The 22,184-nt window shown below is 39.3% G+C and overlaps 1 protein-coding gene across 1 annotated transcript in view; it reads right to left on the bottom strand.

Moving 5' to 3' along the window:
* Positions 1-22,184, bottom strand: part of PTPRR (protein tyrosine phosphatase receptor type R) — a 240,837-nt gene that overhangs the window by 12,756 nt on the left and 205,897 nt on the right. Inside the window, exons 9-12 of the mRNA XM_029955453.1 lie at positions 16,467-16,705; positions 12,942-13,052; positions 10,568-10,725; positions 6,068-6,181 (exon numbers count right to left, since the gene is read on the bottom strand). Coding sequence (XP_029811313.1) covers positions 6,068-6,181; positions 10,568-10,725; positions 12,942-13,052; positions 16,467-16,705 — 622 coding nt within the window. The remainder of the gene's footprint in view (positions 1-6,067; positions 6,182-10,567; positions 10,726-12,941; positions 13,053-16,466; positions 16,706-22,184) is intronic.

Here is a 22,184-nt window from a genome sequence, read left to right as displayed (position 1 = left end):
ATATCACTCACATTTAGTTGAGAGCCTATTTTATTTTATTTCTTTATTTTTGCCTGCATACACTCTAAGAGGGTTTGGCACTTGGCAGGCTCTCATAGTTTAATTAGAGATTAAAATGTGCCCTGAGAAAAACAGTCTGGAAAAGTCTGTTAAGGAATCCATCTTTCTATGCCTAGGTGCCTGATGTATGTACAGTAGTAGGTGTTTAGTAAATAGTTGTTGAATGAGATTCAGGAGCAGTACTCTAAGCAGAGACCGTGGGTACCTGCTCCATTGGACACAGGATTTGGGCCCATCTACATTCATTCTAAAAACATCCCACCACAAGGTTAATTCAATGGGCTCATGACCTCCTGGGTCACACCAGCCCCTTTCCCCATGCTGAGAAGAACCTTGCACTTGGGTTAATGCTCTGCTGTCACCATCTTGAACTATTTAATAATTTTTTTAAAAAAAGAAGCCTCACACTTTCATATTGCATTGGGCCCCTTACCCAAGGAATCCCTTGTAAGAGCACTTTTGCTTCCTCTCCATGCCCCTCACCTTCCCACTGCCCACAGCTACTAGTCTTCTCCACTGCAGGGCCTCATGTGTGCCCAGCTTCGGGGGCCCTCTCTTCAATTCCCCTTCATCAAAACTAAGTTCTGAATGTATTCCTGATGCATGGAGTTATGTTCTCTCTAGCTACCTTACTCTAGCTGGAAAGGATATATCATACTATTTAGATGAAAGGGTTTATAGCTGACAGGTCATGATTGCGCAGTTCATGGGATCAAGTTCCATGTTGAGCTCTGCACTGATAGTGCAGAGCCTTCTGGGATCTCTCTCTCACCCTCTCTCTGCCCTTCCACTGCTTGCATGCTCTGTCCCACTCAAAATAAATGAATATATATTTTATTAACAAAAAGTGTTAGTAGCTGAGAAAGCATAGGTGTCACACTCACTTTCTTCTCCACATTCAGTGAACTTTAAAAAAGAATGATTCTTTTAACGAAAGATTGGTTCTCTAATAGTGGTATTTCAGACATTCACCATACACAGATGTTTTAGGCATCCTCCATAGACAGATATTTTGGGATGAGACAACTTTTCTATATTCCTCAAATTATATTCTTAAAGGCAACTGCTGAGAATATCACTCTACCTCTTCATGAAACAGCTCATACTAGACACTGTTTTAAAAATTATGGTGCCACTGCTTTTTCTTAATTGGCAAAGCATTATCAAAGAGGTATGTTTCTTGTCAAGCAGTTTTGGAATAAACATATACCAAAAGACTAGTTGCTTTGATATGCAATGATCATGTCTTTTGAGTTAGAAATTGCAAGTCCTGGGTTCCAAAGAGGTCTATTTTACCCGTCTTTTAGCTACATGATCTTGGGCAAGTTACTTGACATCTTGAATTCTTTGTCTCTCTCTCTCTCTCTTTTTTTTTTTTTAACAGAACAAGGCCAAGGAACATCACTTTTCCTACTTTGGGTTCATTTTGGGAGTTAAATGAGACATGTGAGACATGTGTTTTGAAGGCCATGGTGGAGAGGCCACGATTAAAGACTTCCAAGTATCAATAGCACATTCTGGAATGTCTGAAGACAATTTCAGAACTGAAGGCAAGGGTGGCCAAAGAGACTAGGGTTGGAGACAAGATTTGAAGAACTGATGACCGGTAAGCCACAGGAGCACAGAGGTGGGTGTTCATATTTTCTGGGGCCGGTTTTTCTTTTACTGGCATGAGTTAATGATATGGTCAATGGCAGCAATTGCCTTCAAACTAAAATTTTATTTATTAAAAAAATTTAAGTCTATTTATTTGTTTATTTATTTAGAGAGGTAACGAGCAGGGGAGGAGCAGAGAAAGAGAGAGAGAATCTCAAGCAGAACAGGGGTGTAGAGCCAGGCATGGGGCTCAAACTTATGAACTGTGAGATCATGACCTAAGTCAAAATCTAGAGTCAGATGCTTAACTGACTGAGTCACCCAGGTGCCCTACAAACTGGAATTTTAAAGATGAAGTACAGCAGGGGGGAAAAAAAACCAAAATGAAGCAAGTGGCAAGAAGCCTGGGGGAAAAGAAGTTGGATGAAGTGAAGGAAGGGAGGCAGTTTTTTTTTTTTTTTGTCTTGCTTTTCATAATATAGGGAATTGCACAGCAGAAGGAAGGAAAGAAAAAAATAATCTGTTTTGATCCCGTGCAGACAGGCAGGCAAAGGAAAGACGTTTCAAGGAAGGTTTTAAAGAGAGGATCCATTTCATAAACCACAGAAGCAGCTGCTCAGAAAGAATGTGTGTAAGAGATGTTGATTAATGAATCTGTTAGAATGATTTCCAGACATATATTGGCAGTAATTCAAATGCAGGGGGTAGGGAGCCTTCCAATCAGCAGAGAAGCTTTGGTATGCTTTGGAGATCCTATCAACAATGAAAAGACAAGCCTTGTGGGGAGACCTTGGTGGTGATGGAAGGCCAAGGCTAAAATTTCTGTCCGTTTGCTTTAGGAAGGAAGGAACCGATAGAGGAGGCATTGTGATATGGTTTAAAAAATGTATTTGTGATTCCATTCAAAGCTAGAGGACTATTTGGTAGATTTGACAGGGGAATGTGACTGGGAAATGGAAACCAAGGTGGAGGTCAGGCTACAAAAGCAGGTGGGGGAGGTGGGAGATGGTAGCCTGAATAGGCAAGATTTAAAGTAACAAAAGCCCTCAACAATGAGCAAACCAAACCCATTATTTTCCCCCAAAATATTGTTGGAAAAAGGGTTCAGAGAGGGTGTTGGAGGTCAACTCCGTTCAGAGTCAGCCTAGATTCACATAGGGTCTGGCATTCATGGAGTTTCGGCTCCAGCTGGAAAGAGAGCGGGGTGCAGGGGTTTGAACTGGAGTCTTAGGGGGGACTTGGGGTTCCCAGTAGCAGGAGGCTTGTTGACAGACGCACAAAGGAGGAGAGATCAAGGTCTCTGTGGGAACAGCTCCAGGCTGACTCAGTGCTATTCCCTACCTTCTGACGCAGGCCTCCCTTCTGGGTGAAGGTAGGTTCCAGAGTCTGGAGTGAAAAACTGGACCCTACTGCAGCTGGACAGACAGTACTGGAAGGAAGGAGACTAAGACGGCAAGAGAAGGAGGAGAGATCAGTGGAGCTGATCTAATGCACAGAAGAAAATATTTTTGGAAGCAGTTACATGTGGGGTATGGAAAGGGAAGAAGTGGGAGGGGTAGAGAGAGTGTTAGAAACATAGGCTAAGTGTTCTACTAAGTACGTCATGGATGTAATCTCATCTTTATACTACTGCAGCCCTGGGAGGCATATATTGTTTCTTTCAGTTTATAGACACGTGTTCAGGTTTCTTGCTATGTATGTTGATAACAATGGTGGCTAAATGTGATTGCATGTTTATTATGTGCCAGGAACTTAACAACCTGTTTTTTTTTTAAATAATTTTCTTTTTAAAATTTTAAATGTTCATTTATTTTTGAGATAGAGTGAGACAAAGTGTGAGCGGGGAAGGGGCAGAGAGAGAGGAAGACACAGAATCTGAAACAGGCTCCAGGGTCTAGGCTGCCAGCACAGAGCCTGATACAGGGCTTGAACTTGGGAGACATGAGATCATGACCTGAGTCGTAGTCGGACACTCAACTGACAGAGCCCCCCGGGTGCCCCAGGACTTTACAATCTTAATCTTACTCTTTACAACAAGAGCAAGAGATACAAGTAGGACTTCCATTTTCCAGATGAGAAAACCCAGCCAGGGGAAGATCTCACAAGTTACGTCAGGCTGCACAACCAGAAAATAATAAGAGCAGTCATGATGCAACCCAGGCATCTGTTTGCAGAGGCCAGGATTTTAATCACTGTAACGAATAGCCTCTATGAAGCCACTCAAAATTGAAAGAAAAAGAGAGGGAAGATACACCTACAATGCCTTGGATGCTATTATTTAAGAAGTGATCAGAACAATAGGGATGGGGAAGAAAAATTTCATCTGGACAGAGGGGTCTGGATGCTTAATTTTTAGAGATACTTAGTTTTTAGAGAAACTGAATTGATAATTTAAATAATAATGCAGATAATAATAACACAGTGCACATTTATTGAAGGTTTACTATGTGACAGATCCTGCTTTAAATGGTAAATATATTTGAAGTTTTAGAACACTCCTTTGTCTCTTTTATTGAAATCTAAGGACCTAGGATATAGTAGGTGCTTAATAAATGTTTGTGGAATAAATCTTAAAAGGTAACTGCACTTTTAGGAGGACACAGGGCTCAAGTCCATGATGCTCTTCTCCTATGGCCCTCTTGATTTCTTACTTCAGGACAAATATCTCTGAAATTATCTTGTTTCTTTCTTTCCTTTTTTTTTTTTTAATCTGTCTGTCTCTCTTTGCATTAGCAGGTAAACTCTAGGAAAGCAAAGCTTCTCTTATCTTGTGTGTTATATTTGTAGCATCTAGAATGATGCCCTGGGCGTAGGAGGTAATTAATAAATATTTGCTGCATGTGTGACGGAAGAGGACCCAGTAGTTCAGCCTCGTAAAACAACTCAGTCCCCACAATAGTACACTGAATTGCAAGGCAGAGAGACTGGCTGCTCATTTGCTGGTACAGCATCTTTTTCCATGCCCGTTCTCAAAGAGCATCTGTTTACTTTCTCCATCACTGGCTCAACTCTTCATTTACCCGAGTAGGCTTAGTTGTGGAGCAAGGAAGAAGAGGACTTTCTTGTTTGTTTTGTTTTCAACTCTGATAAACACAGATCACACACAGGTGATCAAATCATCCCTCTATAAAAACAACGCTCCCGCCTCACACCCATTAGGATGGCTACCATTAGAAAGAGCGAAAAACAAAATAGAAAGTCACGAGTGTTGGCAAAGGTGTATAGAAGCTGGAATGGCTATACTGTTGGTAGGGATATAAATGGTGCAGCCACTGCAAAAAACAGTATGACAGTCTCTCAAAAGATTAAAAATAGAATTACTGCATAATCCAGCAATCTCATTTCTGGATATATATCTGAAAGAGTCTCTACAATGACCTTTACACCCGTGTTCATAGCAGCATTATTCACAAGAGCCAAAAGGTGGGATCCACCAAGTATCCATCGATGAATGAATGGATAAACCATATACAGTGTATACATAAAATGGGATATTATTCAGCCTGAAAAAGTAAGGAAATTCTGACACATGCCACAACATGGATAAATCTTGAGGATATTATGCTAAGTAATTTTACTGGGGACAGGAGGGAAGAGGAAGCTGTTGCTTAATGGGTACAGAGTCTTGCCAGATGGAAAGATTTCTGGAGGTTGGTGGCACAACAACATGAATATACTCAACACCACTAAACTGTACTATTAAAAATGGTGAAGATGGGGGCGCCTGGGTGGCTCAGTTAGTTAAGCTTCCAGCTTCAGCTCAGGTCATCATCTTGTGGTTTGTGAGTTCAAGCCCCGCCTCAGGTTCTGTACTGATAGCTCAGAGCCTGGAGCCTGCTTCACATGCTGTGTCTCCCTCTCTATTCCTTCCCTACTCATGCTCTGTCTCTCTCTCTCTCAAAAATAAATAAACATTAAAAAAATGAATGTAATGTGATTTTTAAAAAATGGTGAAGATGGTATATTTTGTTATGTGCATTTTTTCACATTAAAAAAAGTAGACCGTGAAAAAAGATGATTTTTGGTAGCATGACATATGTCTCATTTTAAACAATCAAGATTCTAAAGTGGATGACTCAGTCAAGCCAGATGAAAATGCAGAGTAAATAGAAGGGAACAAGGACGTAAGACAGAGGGGGAGCAGCTATACCATAAATGCCAGTATTAGAGAGGAGGAAGGACTGAGCGTAAGCTTTCAGTTTTGTGCTCTTGATGGTCAGTGTTGCAAAGCACACTTTCTTCAATGGGTTTTTAATGTAAGGTACACGTAAGCATTTTATGCAAGTCTCTACAGAGATTTAAGACTTTGGAGCCTGTGATGTTCACCAAGTCAGGCTGATGGGATGAGGTTGTGGCTGATAATTCTGTGTGGGAAGTGACATCTCTGTTGCACAGTCCAGGGGACACTCACCTGTCTACACGAAGCTGGCAGACAATGCTGAGGGCATCCACAACTCCTTCTTCTTTCAACTGTCGACAGCCAATGGATGTAGCAATAAAACACCCCGTCCTACCTATCCCTGCACTGAAAAGACAAAGAGTAAAAAGGTGGAGGAAAAGTAGAAACGATGAAATATATTCTATTATTTATTTATTTATTTATTTAATTTTAATTCCAATATAATATTAGTCTTAGGGGTACAATATAGTGATTCCACACTTTCATATATCACCCAGTGGTCATCACAAGTGCACTCCTAGATCCCCATCATCTATTTCACCCATCCCCCCACTCTCCTCCCCAGGATAAAAGACATTCTTCAAAAAGGGCGTTTAAATCTGAACCAGGAGCCAGGATTAGGAAAAACTTCCACAGCAGCTCTCGGGCTGAGATTACTAACCTGGCCTGGTGCAGTGCTTAAACTGCATCGGATCATTGAGTTATATGCAGTAGGGAGTAGGGGAGGGGCGCAGAGGGAGAATACTGAAAAAGACACTGTAATTATACAAAAAATAATTAGGACCCGCATTAAAGTAAGGTATAGGCACTAGAAAGGAGGAAAAAGACTTAGACACAAATGTGAATCTAGGGGATCGGAAGAAAGGTAGCACCGATGAGACAAAGAGAAAATTCTAGAAGAAGGGATGATTTGGAGGTGGTGAGGAGTTCTGTCTTGGATAGACTGAAGTTGAAGATTCTTGTGAATAACTGAAGAGTCAATTCAGTTTGTAAGAAGCCTGTGGCCAGAGGCACATATTTCTGAATCATTTATGTCCAGGTGATAGTTGAATAGAAACACTATCTGTCCAGAAGGGTTTGCCCATTCATCTACCTTAGATGGTAAGTCATCAACCTAACAAGCCCTATAACTCTCTTTCCCATCTCTACTCTCTCTTCCTCTCCTCCTCCCTCTGCAATTTCTACCACTAATAGTCTTGATGCAAATTTCTCTCAAATTTACATCTAAATTCCCTAAGTTTCTCCTAAACTCTAGATTAGCATTCCATTTTTTAGCTGGAACTCTTGATGTTACTATTTTGCACTGGCTTTGGTTCAATGTGTCTAAATTCAATGTATCTAAAACAGAATTAATTATCTTTTCCCTCAATGGCATTACCAGTTAGCCACAAGTTTTCCAGCCTAGAAATCTTGGAGCCATCTTCAACATCTCTCCTCTCTCACCTCCCACATCCAATCTGTTACCAATTCTTTTATTTTCCACCTCTACTGAGGCTTTTGGGATCCATGCTTTCCTTTCTATAAGCTGTGCTCACGTTTTTGACATCTCCTTACTTCATCGTTAGCAATGATCTCATCATGGTTGCCAAGTCTTGAGTCTCTTCCTGGACTAATTCATGATACACACAGCTGCTAAGTTCATCTTTCTAAAATGGGGATCTGATCATATTATTCTCTACTCAAAATCTGTAGATGCCTTCCAGTAGTTGCAGACAATGTCTGAGCTCCCTACCACGATATTTGTGATCTTGCATAATATGAATGTGACTAATTTTCAAGCTTTAGGTGTTTTTACTGTTCTCTTTGTACCTTTTGTGCCATTTCCCCCCATGTATATGAATCATTGCAAGAAATGGCTTCTATTTTCCAATTTTCCTCTCTGTGTTCATGACATTCCTTTGGCAAACATGGTCTCCTCACCACCTTTTAAAACCACACACATTGGTCATTTTTAAGATCCTGTTCAACATTACCCCAACTCTTAGAGGCTTTCTTCAGTCCTCATGGTTTGAATGAATAATTCCCTTCCTGGCACTCAAATAGCATTTATTTCTCATATGTGGCACTTGTTTCCTGTTGAATGTGAGTACAGAGGAATTCAGAGGTGAAGGAGGTTCCTTTTAGTTGAAGAGTCTATAAAGAGTTTGTTTCATTAAAGAGATAGGATTTGAAATGGACCCTATGAATGGCAGGCATTTTGTTTATTGTGAATGGGAGAGAATATTCCATACATGAGAATGGAAAGAATTGCTGCAGAACGCGATATATGATGTACAATAGTAAGTAAGACTAACTTGGCCTTTAGAGAAAGTTATTTTAGAGAAATAGTGAAAAACGAGACTGAGCAGACACACTGGAGCCTGATGAAGGAGTGTGGGGCAAGCTGAGGGCAAAGTACAAGCTCACAGCAAACCTGACCCCAGGTGGAATATGTGTGATATTTCCTGGACACTCCTGGCTACCCAAGAACAAAGGAAAGGATTTAAGTGATTACCATGGTGATGTGGGAAACTAAAGCAAATGAAAAATTAAATTCCCTTACTGCCTACAGCCCATTGATAAGTCCTTGAAACCGGTAGAGTGACCTTCCTCTAGGAGCTCAGTTGCCTCCAATGATGACATTTTGCTAGAGGCAAAAGGGAATCTTAGCTTAACATTATCCCAACCCAAGATCCTGTAAATCTACTTCAACACATAAAAATTCATTTAGAACTTTCTTTTGTCTCAACTCCCCCAAGATATATGCTGGCAATCATACTCTAAGCTTATGGCCCCCTGATTATATCTCAAGGGTCTCATGACTGAGGTTTTACTAAATGGTCATAAATGGCATTTCCCTAGCAACAGCTAGCCTCTCAAGGTCCCAGAAACCCTGCTTCCAAAATACCTTAGAGACTTACTCTATCCCTGACTCCCTCCCAACCTGAGGATATATAATGAGTTACCCATCAGGACCCCATGCAGCTCTTCTGCCCACGGGTCCTGTCCTTGTGCTTTAATAAAATCACCTTTTTGCACCAAAGACATCTCAAGAATTCTTTCTTGGCCGTCAGCTCTGGACCACCTCACCATCACCCCAACACTTCATCAGAGCCTATAAAGGATCTTACAGGGCAAGCTAAGAAGTTTGAACTTCATCCTCTAAAAAAGTGATGCTTTGTTTTGTGTTTTGTTTTGCTTTTGAGAATTTGATAAAAACTATGGACTTTCACTCCCCCAAAAAACTCACATAACTTTATGTACTCCAATTTGTTAAAGTAATTTCAAAGAGTTTACTGAACCCTGTAGTTCATCCATAGACCCAGGATTAATAAAACCCAGGGTTTTAGGAACATCAGGCAAGAGAAGTGGGTGGGTAGGTTGTGCTGGAGGTGGGGCATAGGGAAGTGGGGTGTGTTTGTGCAATTAGTTGACTACTTCTAAAATACATGTATGAGGTCATTAGGGCCTGAACTTGGGTGGTTGGACAGGAAGTGATGATTATGGGAGAAGCTTTGAAGGGAAAACCAATCTGGTGACTGATTAGATACTGAGGCTGGAGTTGAGAGAAGGGCCAAAGATAACTGTCAACATTAGATATTGAGTGCCTGGAAAAAAGCTGGTCTTATTCTTAGAAATAGTCATCAGAAGGGGAGCTGGTTTTATAGGGGAAATGGCTAGTTCATTTTATATATCCTGAGTGTTTTATGATTTTGGGTGGGGGACAGTTCCAGCCCTAAAACATGACCAGTTAGGCTGTCTTTCCTCACTCCTAAGCGAAGTTTAGGGTAAGGCCTAATGCTAGAAACTGGATAATGACTCCTTTGGATAATGAGATATAGAGTAAATTTCATTCTTAAACTACAAAGTCTCAAAAGAGAAGGAGACTACAGTTACAATTTAAAATAATTATAATTTCATTTATTAATAATATCATCAAAAGATATCTTGCATGGTATCTGAGGTTAAACAAAGCTACCTAAATTATTTTGACCAAGTATGAAGAATAAATGGCTGGTTATAGAAATAACTTTAAAATTATTTGCTTTTGTTTGGGTATACTAAAAGGAAAGCCTGGGGAATGAGATATCAGTTACAAGAGGAGACCTTCAAGCTAGATGTTAGGGAAGGGGACCACCATAGACATCTATTGTTTTTCTTGGACTTCCCTCCAATACCCCATGTTCTGGTAACAATACTTCATTCTCCTTTTGGTGAACTACCCCTTGTTCACTTCCCACTTCATAAATTTGTTTACATCTGTTTTTTTTTTTTCTTTACGAAATAACTTTAAAAATAGCAAACTGGTTTTCACCAAGTTTGACATAATAAATGCTATCAAGATACAACTTAAATAGGGTTCAGTGTCATCTTGAAACAACAAAAAAGCTATTAATGATCTTTAAAAATGGGTCATGCCTAGTGTACATGAGGTGATGGTACAAAAGAAATCGATGTACATTTCAAGGTAGGGGCCTGAAAAACATCTCCTGTTCCTTGAGTTGTTTGTTTAGAAGTGGTATTTTCTCTACTGTGTAACTGTTTACCTAAATGCTCTGGAATACCACTTCATTTCTGTAAAGTATCATCTCAATCCAAACTCAAATACTGAGAAGTAAACCAATTTTAATAAATATTTAGTTTACCAATAAAGTCATGATCAGGAAGCCCAACCCAACCTCTACCTGTTTGATGACTTTACAGAAGCTAGTCAGACAGTTGCTTAGGCAGAAAGAACAGGTCACCCCTTACCTGCAGTGGACAACCACGGGCCCTCGGCCCGTGGCAGCAAGTCTGTCTTCTTCTACGTCCAGCATGAGCTGTAGAAGGGGCTGGGCGCTGTCTGGAGTCTTGTGATCTGGCCATGAGGTGTACCAGTAATGCTTCACATGCTGGGTGTGACTTCCCTGCTGAAAATAGCAATAGCCACCAAATGCCTCATTTACTTGTGGAACTAAAAGTCATCCAAACCACAACACTGAATGCCTTCTATCACTTGCAGCTTGCTGGCAACTTACTTCTGTCTGGGTGGAAAAAAAAGATCTAGGAGATTTCTGAAGAGTACGCTTCCACCTTGAGAAAACTTTACTATAAATATGCTGCTGTCAAAGTCTGACAGTCTTGAGAAATAGATATTTAAAATAGAAAATGCATACGAAACATGTGCTATATAGATGTTTGTAATTTGATTTAATAAACACAATGGTAGATGAGAAGGAAGCCAGGAGGGAATTTGAATGGAGTGTGTTTCCTGCTCTTTGAACATTCTTGACAAGGGATGATAAACATATTAACCCTCACAGGAACACTTGCTCTTACATTTGGCCCCTACAATTGAATTTCTACGTTCATCCCAAGTTGCAGTTTTTAACAGCAGTGAGGAGTCCCAGTAATAAAGAGCTAGAAAGGGTCACTAGATTAGAGTGAGGGAGGGAGGGCCCATGCACATCATCTCAAAATCCAGTGCCTGGCTGGGGAGTTGGCATGGAGTAGGCATTCGAGGAAATTCTTATCTTGAATTTCCCTGTAAACCCCTCAGTGTAGGGACGCCTGGATGGCTCAGTCGGTTAAGTGTCCAACTCTTAATTTTGGCTCTGGTTATGATCTCACGGTTGTTAGATCGAGCCCCTCATCAGGCTCTGTGGTGACTGTGCAGACCCGCTTTGGAATTCTCTATCTTCCTCTCTGTCTCTGCCCCTCCCCCTCCCCCCTTTCTCAAAATAAGTAAATAAGCTAAAACAAAACAAACAAAACAAAGCAAAACAAACAAAAAAACCCCTTCAGGGCAGCTCAGTTCTACTCTCTCTGTGTGATGATTCTCTTCCAGCACGGAGGCTCTCGATAGGATTGAAATCTTTGAGAAGATTGCTCTCTAGAAGCAAAAACGATACCATGACAACATTCCTCAGCATCTGCTGCCCATAATTTAAATTATTTTTTATAGTTTATTTTTACTTTTGATACAGAGAGAGACAGAGCATGAATGGGGGAGGGGCAGAGAGAGAGGAAGGCACAGAATCTGAAACAAGCTCCTCAGCACAGAGCCTGATGCGGGGCTCAAACCCATGAACCCCGAGATCATGACCTGAGCTGAAGTCGGATGCTTAACCGACTGAGCCACCCAGGTGCCCCTGCTGCCCATAATTTAAGTAAGATAACTTTTCTATGACATAATTTGGTCTGGAGGAAGTCTCCATAAATTACTGTAACTCTGAGTTTGGGAAGATCTCCTCAACGCTTCAGGCTTGACTTGCTTCCCACAGCCACCCACAAGCACACATTTTCTCTTTAGGTTTCCAGGCCTTACTAAAAGCTGCTTAGACCAAAGTGACATTAAAAAAAAAAAGGCAGGGGTGCCTGGGTGGCTCAGTCAGTTAAGCGTCCAACTTCAGCTCAAGTTGTGATCTCATAGTTTGTGGGTTCAAGCCCCGCATCAGACTCTGTGCTGACAGCTCAGAGTCTGGAGCCTGCTTTGGATTCTGTGTTTTACTCTCTTTCAGTCCCTCCCCCACTTGCACTCTGTCTCTATCTCTCAAAAATGACTAAAGGTTAAAAAAAAAATAAGAACCCCCCCCCCCAAATTATGGTAAAGTGTCCAGTACAAGCTTTTAAAGGCATTGGAAATATTCAATCAGGGATGTTTATTTATAGAGATTAGGAGGTCACAACATCCTACTTAGTGAATTTCTTTAATGCCTACTTATGCTAATTTAATTATGCCATATACTAAGAGTAGCTGACAACAAAGAAATACATAAGGGAATGATCATAATTTCTCTTTGATTTTGACAATATTAACACTTTTTAACATTTATTTTATTCTTTGAGAGACAGAGACAGAGTACAAGCAGGGTAGGGACAGAGAGAGGGAGATACAGAATCCAAAGCAGACTCCACAGTCTGAACTGTCAGCACAGAGCCCCATGTGGGGTTCAAACCCACAAGCAGTGAGATCATGACCTGAGCTGAAGTTGGATGCTCAACCAATTGAGCCACCTGGACGCCCCGATATTATTAAAACTTTAACTTGAATCTGCAGCACTTATTAGGGTAAATAATTTCAGAGTAGAAATGTAATCTGCTCATATCATCTACTGAGCAGACAGCTACAGATACATAATCTTACCTTTAGGACAAGGTTTCGAACTGTGTAGTTATCACATTCATTTACATTGATAACCAGAACCTCAACTTTCCCATAAATTCCTCTCTTTTCTGGCCAGTATAACACACATTTCTGGAGGAGGGGAAAAAAGAACACAACAGATACTAATGATTTCACTGGTCTTAGGGTACTTTTCATTCAAGCATCTCAAGAGTCTTTATTTAGTTAATTTAAAAAATCAAGTATCAGTTTCATAAGGCTGGAAGTGTACTAAAAACCAGTGAGTTGCTCATTTAAACAGGTGACTTTTATGGTATGCAAATTATATCTCAATAAAATTTTAAAAAGAAAGTATCAGTTTTTGCATGTGCCTGTCAAACACTATTGCTAATAATCCTATACAAAAAAGGGGCAAACTTTCCCAAAACTCCATATAAAAATTAAGAAATGAATTGAGAAAGTAAGAGTTAAGAAATTAAGATCCAGAATTAGACTTTAGCATGTGATGACTTGACATTAGAGGAATGCTCTTTCACAATGACTGAGCCAAGTCAAATTTTCCTGCTTCGTCAAGTTCAAGTATCTCATATGAGTATCTGCAATGCTTCAGATACCACAGAATGAGATCTCTAGTATGTAAAGTGGATGTAATGATCATTAATACATTTATGGTATTATATTTTCCAGGATCAATGGTCTTTTCACATACAGGGTCTATTGAAATAAATGCATAACCAAATTATTAAAATTTTTTTATAATGGATCCTCTTTGAAAGTTTTAATAAGAGTAATAATAATTACATCACAACCAAGGCAATATAATATGGTAATTAAGGTGCAGGCTTTGGAGCCAGAGAGCCTGGGTCCAAATTCTGGTTTCACCACTTATTATTAGCTGAGAATCTGTGAGACAGATAACGTAATGTCTCTGGCCTCAGTTTCCTCATTATTTAATACATGAAAAGCACTTCGGACAAAGCCAGACATACAGTAAGCATTTAAAATACATTGTTCTTATTATGGTTGCTCTATGTTTAGGTTTTTGATCTAACGGATGCAATTGTTACTTAATTATACATTAGATAAAGTAGTCAACATTGCATTATTAGGATATCCAAGCCACATTATTAAAACTACAAAATGAGATTCAAGCATACATTTAGTCTCATATTATTTATTATTTTGTCTTTTAAACATATGCAAAAAAGCCAAAAACCTATGACTTTTACCACACATTTCAATGATAAGAATGTAAAGTGTGAATGCTGCTGTTTTATTTTAAGTGCCTGGAGAAGCAATGATCATTTTAGAAATACTGTTTAAGTAGAGCTTATAATTTTCTTGCAAACACACATGCACATTTATAGAGAAGTGTCTTCACTTGTTGCCTTCAGGCAGGAAGGACCTTTTAGTACTCAGGGTGCTTGTTTCTGTACCTCTGTGTCAAAGGCACAGGATCTTACATGAAAAAAGTTAAGAACTTATAGATGCAAAAAAGCAGCAAAAGAAAGAATCACAGATTTATAGAACTACAGGAAAAGTCATGTAAGGTATCAAACACATCTCGGGGATTCTATCTTGCTAAGTACTAGCCAAGCCAGGTTGGAAGTCCCTTGGCCGGCTGGAATCACCGTTTCTTTCATCCATTACAATAAAAACACATTTGCATCCTCTACATTCTGGTCCTTTTCCAAACAAAGTAAATCTTTTTACTTCTATTTACATGCCACCCCACACGCAAGACAGGCCGGCAGGCCATCAGGCTGAAGGCATACTGTGGCTGAGACAACATTAACATTAAGAAAAGACATCTTTAAAAAATAAAGCAACGTATTCCTCTCCTCATTAACTAGTGCCAAATGTCTAAAATTTCCCAGGTTTGTTAAAGAGAAGCATACTAACCAATCTGCCTGGTTTCTTTCAATGAAGCTTCAATTTTTTCGCCGTAAGACCCGATCTATTGTGTATCTTAAAACCCATATGCCTGCTGTATGCGTCCAAGAAGAGTGACAAAGAATCTCAAAAAAGGTACTGAACAAAGCAAGAGGCATTCAGCGGTCCAGCGGTCTGGCATATGTGCCCCATTGTCCACGATGAGACCTGAGCAGCAGGCCCCTCTTTGGGAAGGTGGTTCTTGAAACCCGAAGGAAAAAGCTGCAAAACAGGAGCTCAAAGCCTGCACCCTGACTCTTAACAATACTTGAACAGGCTTGTGCACCTACTTGATAAATGGAAGCAGTGCTTGCTTCTCTCTCAAGCTTGCCGGGGCCCTCTTGAATGTTTTTCTTGACTCTTTACCAAAAATGCAATTGGCAGTCTGCTCCCAGTAGACAATGCAATGTGACTTGTTCATTCAAACAACCCTTAATTAGCATCCCATCTCCTCTCTGAGGTACAATAGCTTATTTTTACACAGTGAATACATTTTTCCCCCTTTTAGGAGAACAGAGAAAAAGAGACCAGATAAGTGTGGGTGCTTTTTGAATATGAAGTGGGGAGAGCTGCAAATGTAGTTGTTTAAAGAGCAAAAGGTCACGTTCAGATTATTTTTGTGCACAGCTTTTTAGGGTTTCTTTATTGTGGAGCTAACAATGATATGAAAGAGGCAGAAAATGCAAGGAAGGAAAATGCTCTCTTACAGATAATACTGTGAAACCACACTAATTGTAGGTAATTCAGAAGAGCATTCTATCTTGCAGAGTATAACCCCAAATTATCACTATTCTTTGCTAACTGGGCTGAGCCTTTCAGTGAAATTATCTATGAATTCCAAAAATCCATAATTTGGAGGAAAAAGAGGTTTTCAGAGGCTCATGTGTTTCATGTACAAACAAATGATAAGTGAAACCCTGACTGTAAAGATTCTGGATGTAACCACCTCTTCATAATCAGTAGTTTAGAGCAAAAGTAGAATGCAATGCAAAGCAATGCAAATTCCTATATGTTTATGACCTTTTTAAAAATTTGACCCTCTCACTCCCATGCATTAGGGCTATTTTCATATAAAGAGGAAGGAGGTCTAGCTAGCACTTTAATTTTTTGGGGGAAAAATTTATTTTTAAGTTACTGTCTTTTCAAATTCTATGCATTTAAAATAAAAAAGATTTTGCTCTCTGAGTTAAAAACGTGTATCATCATCCAGACAGTGGTTCTAAATAAGTAAAAAGAAGGTGGTCAGGTTCATTCGGGTTGCATTAGCATATGAGAGGGATGGGGTGGGTCAGACTGCCCACAGTTACGGTAGTCACTTTCATTCCCTTCTTTCCAACCAAATATTACCAACACAGGTGCAGCAGTTTAAGGTTCAAAGGACCTTCACCAGCATATCACTTAATCCCTGCCACAATCATTTGAATTTGGTAGAACAGGTTAAGTATTACCATTATTATTTATCATCTTACAGCCGAGGAAACAGAGCTCAGTTATTTTGGTAGGGGGCTCTGCGAAAATTCCCTTGGGAGCTAAAACTCTCAGAAATAAATATCATTAAAAAAATTTTACTTTCTATCTTTGACATCCACTGTCATCCAACCAACCCTACTTTACCACAGCATCAACCAGTGGCTTTCCTTCTCTCTGTGAAATAGGCTGGTGCTCATGCACCACACGGGCCGGTCTCTTTCTAAGCCCGGTGCTTCTGTTACTAGCTGCTGGGCTTCGCACATTCACCAAGGCGTACTTATCTGCAAACTTCCTGATGGTAGGTGTAGTCATTATTGAAGCCCCATAATTTAATTTTACATCAATTAATGGAACACGAAGACGCAAAGAAAAAGGGAATTGTTCTAGGAAATAATTGCAGGAGTTAAACAAGTTTTTCATCGGAAAAAGAAAAAAGGACTCAGTAGAGAAAACTGTAGTCAAATCAGGCACAGGTGACAATTGTTAAAATTAGTGCAAAGTTTGAATCTGCACAGGATTCTACATTCATAATTCCTTTATAAACTTTTCTGTATTCTCTCTCATTAAAAAAATAATAAAATGGGCAATTTTGATGATATGTAAAAGGTCATGATTTCCATAAGCCGTATGATCTAGAACTCCAGCTTCAGACCAACACTAACAGAACAAAATGAGTCCTATAAAGAAAATGAACAAACTTTAGTGTGAACAAATGTACATGTCTTAAGATAAAATAAAGCATTAGAGTTCTTTGGTTGTTGTTTTTGTGATTTTCCACTCTAACTTTTTCGACTAATAGTGTCGAATAAGAGGATTCTAACTATAGTTAGTAGCAAAGCAAGCTAAGACAAGTGAATAAAACCAAGCAAAATAAAAATTAAGCTGCAGTCATATTTGGAATATAAGCATGTTTGAAGGGACAGGTGAGTGATTTTCCTTGAGAGCTGTCAGCTTCTGAATTTCGGGCCACCCTTAACTGCTTAGGCAGTTTGAGCGTCAGACCGCTGGTCATGGAGGAAATGGGAAGGAGGGACTCGGCCCTCTGGCGCTGATGGGCACTGCTAGGCCAGGCTGCCCCACTAGATCTTATAATAGCTAATTCTGGTACTCCAGGAAAGCTGAACGCTGGTCAGCAGGGCTCCACTGTCTACATGCCAGTGTGCCCTTCAACGTTACCTTCCTTGACCTTCTTTGGACAGACATCCTGGTTCTGAGACTCAGTTTGCTTCTTTCTTTTCACTAATGGCACAGGCATACCTCATTTTACTGAGCTTTGTTTTCTGAGCTTTGTAGATAATGCATTTTTCACAAATTGAAGGTTTGTGGCAAATCTGCTTGGAGAAAGTCTATAGGCACAATTTTCCCCAACAGCCTTTGCTTATTTCATGTCTGTGTCACATTTTGGTCGTTCCCATGTATTTCAAACTTTTTCATTATTATTAAATTTGTCATGGTGATCTGTCATCAGTGATCTTTGATGTTACTATGGTAATTGTTTTGGGGTCGCACCAACTGCACCTACCTAAGACCATGAACTTAACTGATACATAGGTGTGTTCTGACTGCTTCACTGACTGACTATTCCCTGGCTTTCTCCTTCTCCTGGAGCCTCCCTATTGGGTGAGACACAACGATATTGCAATTAGGCCAAATAATAACGCTACAGTGGCCTCTACGTGTTCAAGTGAAAGGAAGAGTCGTATGTTTCTCACTTTCAATCAAAATCTATTAATGATTAAGCTTAGTGAGGAAGGTATGTTAAAAGTTTAGATAGGCCAAAAGCTAGATCTCTTGTGCCACTTTGCTAAGTTGTGATTGCAAAGGAAAAGTTTTTGGAGGGAATTAAAATTGCCACACCAGTGAACACATGAATGGTAACATGAGAAACAGCTTATTGGTGATGAAAACATTGGGATTATTGAATAAGAGCTTGGCAATTGCTCAGTTATTTATTAGAAAGTAGAAAGATTCATGAAAATATAAAGCCTGGGAATTTCTAAAGATAACTTCACCCTCATTTTTTTTTGAGGAAATGATTTTTGTCTATTCCAAACAATGATGCTGAACACAATTGAAAGTTGGCACATTTTTGGTAAACAGCATTTTCCTGGTAGTGTGAAGTTTACTGCAAATTTCTGTTTGAGCCAGAATTCTCACTATCATTTTGATCTGTCAAGCATCAAAGTTTCCTCCATAGTATATATTTACATCATGGAGGGTCTGGACAGAAAGAAATGTCTAATTTTAATTTAATGAGTAACTCATTCTACTTAGATCTAGGAAATGTTAACTCCGGCATGAGTTCTGGGTTGTCAGTTATTTTCTTTCATCCTTTGCTAGGTATTTTTGGCTTCTATTGCTGCTCTTGAAAAGCCGTTTGTTTGTTACCCTGTTGTTAAAATCATCTCCCATAGTGTTTTTTAGTTTCATAGATGTGTCTAGTTGTGGGCTTATTTTTACTTGACTAGCCTAGGATTTATGGTGCTTCTCAAATCTGAAAGCTCATGTCTTTCATCACTTTTGGAATACACCTTTTATCACTTTTAGAATATTTTCTCAAACATTATTTCTTTTCTTACATTCTCTTTTTTCTTCTTCTAAGATATCCACTACATATACATTGGACATTTACATACTGTCCTCTATGTCTTAAACTCTTTTTTTTAATGTTATTTATTTATTTGTGTGAGAGAAAGAGACAGAGACAGAGACGGGAGAGACAGAGAGAGCACAAGTAGAAAAGGGGCAGAGAAAGCAGGAGAGAGAACCCCAAGTAAGCTCCTCACTCAGTGGAGAGCCCCACATGGGGCTCGAACTCACAAATTGTGAGATCCTGACCAGAGCTGAAATTGAGAGTTGGATGCTTAACTGACTGGGCCACCCAGGTGCTCCTACATCTTAAGCTCTCCTTCATATTTTTGGTTATTTCAATCTTCTAGGTAATTTCCTTAGCTCTATTTTTAATCCAATCATTATTTATTCAGCTGTGTCCAGCCTATTAAACCTGTCTAATGAGGTTTCCTTGTAAATTTTAATATCTATACAATGTTTATTTCTAGGACTCTTGGGTTTCTTTTAAAATCTTCCTAGTCTTTTTGACAGTAACTTGTTCCCTTGTCAAGCCTTAATTTTATACTTTGTGTGTTTAATTATAAAAACAACATAGCCTATATTTATAGTTTCTTTTATTTTGATTTCTTGCAGGTCTATTTTACCTATTTGTTGTTTCTTCTGATTTTTCCTTATGTTGCTTGTTTACTTGTGTTGTCTCATTATTTTGACTTGTAAGCTTCTGTTTGGCTGGACTCTTTCTGTTGAGATTCTGTCACATAAATCCTGACAGTGTATGCAGCCATAAAGTTTTTGCCTTTGTTTCTGTAGAGTGCCACTGAAAGTCATCAATCCAGTATTACTTTTTGTACAATTGTTATACTTGGCATTTCCTGGTTTTCGAGGGCTGAATACTACAGAGAACCTTTTTATCTATCCCATGAGAAGACCAGATTTAGACAGATGAATTTCCTGGTAGAGTCCTATTTTGGTCGGTAGGTTTATTTTTGTGGTTCTCTTTTTTGCTGAAGGCATAGTTCTTGCTGGAGCTCACTTTATTTTATTATTATTATTTTTTAACGTTTTATTTATTTTTTTGAGAGAGAGACAGCATGAGCAGGGGAGGGTCAGAGAGACAGGGAGATACAGAATCTGAAGCAGGCTCCAGGCTTTGAGCTAGCTGTCAGCACAGAGCCCGATGCGGGGCTCCAACCCACAAACTGCGAGATCATGACCTGAGCTGAAGCCGGATGCTCAACCTACTGAGCCACCCAGGCGCCCCTGGAGCTCACTTTATGGAAGGTCTCCATTCCAACTCTTGGCTCCTGCAAGCCCAAGGCTTTGTCTCCAGGTCTTGTATTGTCATTAAAACACAAGTATCCCATAATTCTCTGGCTTTATGCCTTTTATTCACTTTTTGACTGCTGGGATTTTCTTCCCCCCAAGCTTTGTTATGGATACTATTTTTAATTTACTATTTTATCTGTAAAGCATCAAAGTTTCCTCTGTAGTATTAACATGTACATCATGGAGGGTCTGAACAGACCGAATTTTTAATACTGAGTAATGCAGTCTACTCAGATGGAGGAAATGTTGCTAATTTATATTTTGCATTTTATGCTACTTAAAATCTTAAGCACTGTGACTAGCTTTGTAATGGGAGGTTGCTCAGATTTTCTGGCTTGTATGCATGCAGGAAAATATATACAGATGTATATATACAGAATATACGTTTTAAACTCAAAGAATCTTTTCCTACTAGGTAAAATAAAGGAAAATGCCATGGATATTAAATAACTGTGCAGGAATTATCAGTGCCCTAATGTGTTGATAGATTGATATGGGTGACACAGCTGAGACTATTAGGGGCTATTTTTATTCCACCTCAGGCTTTCATATAAAATTCATAAAAATACATGTCTTTAGTAAGCTATATAGTTAATTAAGTACATAACTTCATCTACTGATCCCAAATATACTTTTTTCCAAGATAACTTTCAGAAAAAAACAACAAAAACTTTTCTATCATAGCAAAAATGAAAGAAGGCAACAAACTTTACAAAACTTATAAACTGCTACTTGTAAGCCTGGATTTTCTTGATTAGCAGCCAGAATATACTATACTCATGGGACAGAACTCACCAGAAAGGTAAAAAGGAAAGCTCAGGTTTTTAAAATTTTTACTATCATGTTGAAGCCCTGAAAGCAAACATAAGTGGTGACTAAAACCAGGTAGTAAATGATTCCAATAAGATGCCCTAATATGTAAGCAGAACCTAGGAGAGCACCCTTTGGGAATGTCAAGTACAGAGTGAGCATTCTGTAAGCTAGACCCTTAGGAAAGACTACCCGTATGCAAATAGATTCTACTTTTGACCCTTTCTTGGATCTCTAACGAAGATATTGAAAAAGTTGCTTTGGCTTTTTGAAATTAGTCAAAGAAAGACACAAATATCATATGACTCTATTCATATGTGGAATTTAAGATGAACCTAAGAGAAGCAAATGTAAGAGAAGGGAAGCAAAAATAATATAAAAACAGGGAGGGGGACAAAACATAAGAGACTCTTAAATACAGAGAACAAACTGAGGGTTGTTGGAGGGGTTTGGGGTGGGGGAAGGGCTAAACGGGCAAGAGGCCTTAAGGAAGACGCTTGTGGGATGAGCTCTGGGTGCTGTACATGGGGGATGAATCCCTGGGATCTGCCCGTGAAATCACTGTTGCACTATATGCTAACTAACTTGGACGTAAATTTAAAAAAAAGTTGGTTGGTTTTCATAACTTCCTTCAAATCTGTTTTTCAAAGCTCACCTTCCCCTGTGAGCTTTGCCCACCCAATCTCCCTGTCTTACTCTACCTTTCCCCTCCATACCATTTCTCCCTTCTAATTGTTTATTGTTTTTAACGTGGCTTCCCCAACAGCAAGTTAAAAATCGACCAATGGCAGGTATCTTTGCATGTTTTGTTTACTAACATACTTATACTGCCAACAACTAGAAGAGTATCTGTCTCATAATAAGTGCTCAAGAATTACTTGGGATAGGAGTAGTTTTTTCATTTCCCTGTCTGTAAACCACAGTGATAATTCGTAGTCCTTCACTTCCTTCCAGAGACACGTAGAATATGTGAGATACATGTATGCCAAGCATATTGATTTCTCTGAAGGAAACCTGCCATTCACACAATGACACTAATTACCATTCCTTGGGAGCATGAAGTGAAATTGTCTTTAAATGCCTTAAGGTTTCCATCTTAAATCTGTTATTAAGTACACGGTAATTTTCCTTAGACAATATCTCTTCTACAGCAAC

This window comes from Suricata suricatta, chromosome 10, assembly GCF_006229205.1.
Source record: "Suricata suricatta isolate VVHF042 chromosome 10, meerkat_22Aug2017_6uvM2_HiC, whole genome shotgun sequence".
NCBI classification, from domain to species: domain Eukaryota; kingdom Metazoa; phylum Chordata; class Mammalia; order Carnivora; family Herpestidae; genus Suricata; species Suricata suricatta.
The sequence above is the reverse complement of the archived record's forward strand: the minus strand, read 5'-3'. Positions and strand labels throughout refer to the sequence as shown.